This window comes from Limulus polyphemus, unplaced genomic scaffold (genome assembly GCF_000517525.1).
Source record: "Limulus polyphemus unplaced genomic scaffold, Limulus_polyphemus-2.1.2 Scaffold241, whole genome shotgun sequence".
Taxonomy (NCBI): domain Eukaryota; kingdom Metazoa; phylum Arthropoda; class Merostomata; order Xiphosura; family Limulidae; genus Limulus; species Limulus polyphemus.
Window position 1 is genome coordinate 609,761 of NW_013665851.1, and position 6,000 is coordinate 615,760.

Genomic DNA, 6,000 nt, shown 5'->3' on the forward strand with positions numbered 1-6,000 from the left:
GGGCAGTACAAGTTGAGGAAAGCTATTTTGTGTATGGAGGTAAGCCATTATATTGAAAACAACTAACAGTATGAGACAGTATGTACTTCATTATTACCACACATTTCAAAACTCAGATAAAGTCCTTTTGATTATAGTAAATGTGTTCTTACTTACCATAAAGGGTTATCTCTTATGTGAACAGAAAATATTTTATTCTGTTTCATAAGGCAGGCAAAACTCTTCATATTAGTAAATATTCTTCTGTTATCTTCATGTGCTGTAGTATTCAAAAACTCTAAGAGAAGACTAATACTTGACACATTCTGATAAATACAAAAAATATATGTATACATTAGTTTAAAATGCATAATGCCACATTTTCTTAAAGGAACTTTGTAATTAATTTTACATTTACCTGGCTACAAGATTCTTATTTTTTATTTTGTCTGTCACACACCCACATACCCTAAACGTTATTTTATATGTGATTTTACAGGTACAAGGACAGATATACATATATAAGTCAAGTTATTCATCTTGTGTTTTTAAATAAGCACTAAAATTTGATGGTTCCTTGTTGGTAATGCCTTGTGTAAGAAGAGTTAAAAGTTAACGTTTTCCTACTCTGAAAATGTGTTTTTGATAGATACTTACCTCTCTTCACATAATAGCTTTTTTCAACGAACACTGGAAATTTCCACTCACCACTAGCCTTGTGCCCCCACCTACCTCCACATGTTTGCGCATGGCACAGCTGTGTTGTAGCATGCAACAACCCTCCAACAATAAGAGTGTGACACACCATCCTGGAGAAACTGACTCTCTCTATACTGTAGAACCCAATCATAACTTAGGCAAAAAGTAAGCACTGGAAGTTGGAAGGATGGGTGGGAAGTGTGAGAGGAGGTAATTATCTGTTGGAAAATACATTTTCAGTATAGGAAAATGTTAATTTTGGATATAATACCTTACCTTCGCTAGCATAATAGCTAGAATCCCACACTGAAATGGTGGGGGGACTGGTGCAATTTTACCTAGATGAGCACCCTTCGGAAAGTGTCCAAAGAGAGCTCATGGAGAGTGAAACCTCAATAGATGGGGTCACACCCATGGGAAACTGCACCACATCTATACAAGGTATACTCTTTGCCCATACTGAAGAAAATGTTGCAAAAAAGGGTGGAAAGAAACATATCCAATAAATTGGATGTGCAACTTGTTTAGTGTCTGGGGTGCATGAAACCTTAAGCAGTTGGTTAAACAACCTGGTGGAACTGAGAATGGAGCATCCAGGGCACAGTAGGATGAGGTTCCCTACTGTCTTCATCTCAGGCCCAGGAAACAGAAAGGAAAGAAGACTTCCATTCCATAACATGTGTGCAGACCTAGTACACAATTAACACCAGCCACCCAGGAACCCAACATCTGGGTGGTGATAGGACAGTGGAATGCAATGTGGAGGGTCAATCTCAGTCCATAACCAAGCAGCATTGGGAATGTATCATCCAGTCCAGGGTAGAAGCAGGATCCCAGCCCAACCACATGTGTGAGGACTTATGTTGGCCAGTCCAGCTCCAACCACACCAACACACAAAGAAACTGATATCCAGGCAAGCTCAGACCATATCCTCAAAACATGTTGCAAACAACAAAGTTAAACAATGGAATTGATAAAATAAGACATACTAGAATGTGAGAAGTCCTAAAAGAAACAGTCTGGTCTAAAGCCCAGAACAGAAGATTTTGAGTTTGAAAACACTGAATGTAGGGAACAAATGTTTAATTCATAGAATGAATTATGAAAAATTAACTTTGATGATACAACACAAGAACATTAAACGTCTTGAGACACTGGTAATGGTTTGAAACTAAGAACCAAAGTCTGCACTGCAATCAGTATAAAAGATATCCATGAATAAGTATATCCTCAAAGATGAAGGAATGAAAGAAAAAGCCAGGAAAAGTCAACCTACTGACCTACCAAAGAAAGTATTCTCCCAGAATAGAAACAAGAATAACAGGATGGTTCAACCCAAGATACTTTCCACAGTTCTGCCAAATTCTGGAAAGGGGCAAGGAATAGTTTCAACCTATAGGAATATGCTTATCATGACATATAAAATCACCACTTTTTTTATCCACTAGATACATGACTGTCCTTTTTGCCTTCCTGGAACATGTCTTAGAACTCAAATACAAAACAATTTTACCCTGTAAAACAACAAAACAAAGACTGTAAAAAATAATTCTGGATACATAGATGACCATTTTCCCAACTACTAACCCAAATGAGCATAACATAGTCTTGAAGGGCATATGAGAATCAGACAAGTTTTTTGGCCTTCTCAGTCACAGATGAAATCCACAGAAACATGATATTCTATTCCATCAGAATAGAGAGACTAAAGAATACTCCTCATCCATTCAAGATTCAGACTCAAAATTACAAGTACAACCCTCTGAACCATGTGAACTTTTGCATAAAGCTAGCTGTAAGTCTGTCATATAAACTACAAAGAAGAAAAAACAAAATATTTTTTCACTCCTTTTTTTCCATTTTTATATTTTCCAAAATTACATGTATTCAACCAGCAGTAGTCTCTCCTAGACCATATTTCTTCTATTCACACTTTAGGATTATCTGTATTGACCTGATGAAGATCTATATAAAAAACAAAAATGACATCTCCAAACAGCTGAATGGAGAATATTTAAACCTTTTGGGTAAACAAAATTTTCAAGCTGATGCATGACCAGGAGGTCCATTGAAATAATCAAAAAGTCTAATGTGTAACATGAATTGACAAGTGAATAACACTTAAGTGGACTGTATGCCAAAGTAAAAGCCACTTTTCCTTCCTGAAAAAGTAATGTATTTGAATCTCTTGATGTTCAATGAGATAATCACAAAATCCAATGAGACTTTCTCGAAAGCACAGAGATATTGAAAATGTGATATCACTAACACCTAATCTTGATAGAGGAAATTAAAATATATAATAGGGTAAGTCTAGTAACACAAACACCATCAATTCCATAAACACATAAGGAAAGGGAAAGTGAAATCCATAAATTAAGTCCTTCAAACCAAGTGTACAAGGAAAAATGCTTACACAAAGGGTAAAAAAGATACAAGATGAAAGAACTACAGGTAAATACAGAATAAAATTTCAAACACATACAAATTTCCTTTTTAACATAATCAGATACATCAAAAATTTTTATTGCTTTACAGGAATTTCATAAGTCTTATAAAAATTATGAGCATGAGAGCTTTTGAGTCATTTTACAAAGTGACATGAAGAAGTGGGAAGAAAAAGACTTGTACGGACTGCACATCAAAGTAAGAGCTACCTTTATACCTGGAATGAATAATGTATTTAAATCTCTTCTTAGTCTCAGATAAGTCAGAATAATTACTATATACAATCATTTTTTCATCTGTTTAGAGCATTCATTCAATCAACAAAAATAAGAAATTCAGAAAAATAAAACTAATATTTAACAACAACAAAAATTAGGAATTAGAAAAACTTTACATTAAATATATTTTGACATTTACCAATACCTTATTGAAAATAACTGTGAAAACAGTGAGGAAAAAGGATATCAAAATTAAAAATACAAAAATGCTCTACTTATATTATGTGAAATGAAAATACACCACAGTACAATGATATGTTGATAGTTTACACTGTGACTGGTCATTCAACCAGTTAGAAAATGCAACACCAGTATAAAACCCATAAAAATACATGCAGTCAAACCATGTCCAGTAGTAGTAATGAGAATTCAATCATGTTTCCCAGGACTAAAAACCACATGACAAATATATGGGTGGTCAAGGATATTCCATGCAAAAACATTATGGCACAACTCTGTGTTTCAGTACCAGCTATATACAAGATTCATGAGAGTATGTTAACCTATCACTGAAAATAATTAAAATGGTTGACAAAGAAAACCAAAACACTTCAAAGTAGTGTGGGATCAGTGCAAGTTTGGGGCTGAATCTCTTTCAAAAGTAATTTACACAAAACTAATGATACTCAAACTATCGAGTGCTGAAAAATACAGGCAGATTCTGATTCATTATTCCATTCCCTCAGGAACAGAATTCATTGGGGGAGATTCATCTTCTAGCAAGACAATGTGGTGAAATTATTACTTAATGGTAAAGAGGCTGATGGAACACTCACAATATGGCTTGGTCTACACAAGTCCTAATATGAACATAAATTCTTGAAGCTGTATGAATTTATGTAAAAACTGGAAGATCAAAAAGAGACCAAACAATTTGAGGACAATTGGAAGAATATTCTACAATCATACATTAAAAACTGTACAGCAGAATGAAAACAAGGTGTAATGCTCTATGTAAAGCAAAGGGCTCATATAAAATATTAGGGCACTGTACTACTTATTAACTTTCCTTTTGTATTTCTATGTCATTAATAAATTATTAATATATTTGCCATAACTCATCGTTTGTGACTCCTCAATGTGTATTGCTTGTGTATTTCTATTACTGTACACACACTAGGGCTATGTGATTTACCATTTACAGACCAAAGTAACAATCAAACAGTATGAGTGACTTTTTATTTTTTATTATCCAACAGGTTTTTCACTCAATATATCAGTATTCAAACTACTATTATGCTAATTTTCATCTACATACACAAACTTTTGAGTGCTTAACAAGTCTTTCAAAAAATTGGGCTTGCCCCCCAAAAACTATTAAAAAAAGGGTTCCGTAATCTTTAAAATAACTTTTTACAGCTCTTTCTCTGTTAACATATAAATTCATAACTTATTCTTCTTCCACCTCAGAAATACATACTTTTGATGACCATGAACAAACTACAGCACCATCAGAAGGCAGCAGGCATTATCTTAACTAAACTGCACAATATATACTTATTCTGTTTATTCTTTAAATTAATGTTGGATAGTTACAGCCATTTTTAACTTTGTAACATAATGATAAATTGGTTTTCAATTTAAGGGATAAGATATTCTTGATTCAAAACAAATGTACATAAACCATCAAACATCTTTTTAACTTTTTATACTTTAGATATTTTGTAGATGGTGTATTTCTGAAGTATAGTCTTGAAAGAAATTCAAATACTAGTAACAGGTTACCTAGTTAGATTGTTACAGTAAATGAAAACCAAACTTACCACTATTCTTACCTCACAATTTAAAGGTTGTGTATTGTCAGTTCTTGTTTCACAAAACTCATGACCTTCCTTAGAATTATACAAAACTGGTGGGAAATCAAAGACTCTTTCATCTTTTTTGAGTATGTTTGCCTTCTCTTGAGCACTGCTAGGACTAAGTTGGTACCTTGTTTGTTCAGCAAAACCGGTAAAACATTCTTCTTCTGAAAGTATGCCTGTCTGGCCCAAGTTGTCCATAATAACTAAAGAATCTTCTGAAAAATCATTTAAGGAATCCATGAGATATAAAGACATAAATGGCTAAAAAATACATTAAAAATATTGATAACTATGTAGAAATAATTATACACATATATAGTTTGAATTATATGTATATATATATTAATATACATATACACACAGAGATAGAATTCTAACACAAGCAAAAATCCAAAAAGAAAATAATTATTATTAATCAAGCATTCACAGAATCTACATATACACTATTAATTTAAAAACTGTTATTAAATAGTGACATGTGTAATAAATTAAACAAGATATACTTTTCATGACTATTTAAACTTTAAAACTTCCACTACTGGCAAATCAAATGAACTTACCTATAACTCTCTGAAACACGTAAGCTAATACTCATGAATATTGGATGATCAATTTGTGTACAAAAATCATGGAAACTAGAGCATGGCAGTTGCTGCACCTGCACTCAGTACAGTCAGACTTGTAAATTTAGTTAAATAAATAAAACAGGTACTTGTAACCCTTCCTAGGCAACAGACCTACTTTAGTACAAACAGTGTGATGTATACATATATGAAAGGTTAGATAACACGTT

At 33.1% G+C, this 6,000-nt stretch overlaps 1 protein-coding gene across 1 annotated transcript in view; it reads right to left on the reverse strand.

Annotated features, from left to right (window-relative positions):
• Window positions 1–5,212, reverse strand: part of LOC111085117 (protein CASC4-like) — a 42,866-nt gene extending 37,654 nt beyond the window's left edge. Inside the window, exons 1-2 of the mRNA XM_022382344.1 lie at window positions 5,181–5,212; window positions 157–305 (exon numbers count right to left, since the gene is read on the reverse strand). Coding sequence (XP_022238052.1) covers window positions 157–227 — 71 coding nt within the window. The 5' untranslated portion in view covers window positions 228–305; window positions 5,181–5,212. The remainder of the gene's footprint in view (window positions 1–156; window positions 306–5,180) is intronic.
• Window positions 5,213–6,000: the final 788 nt, after the last annotated feature.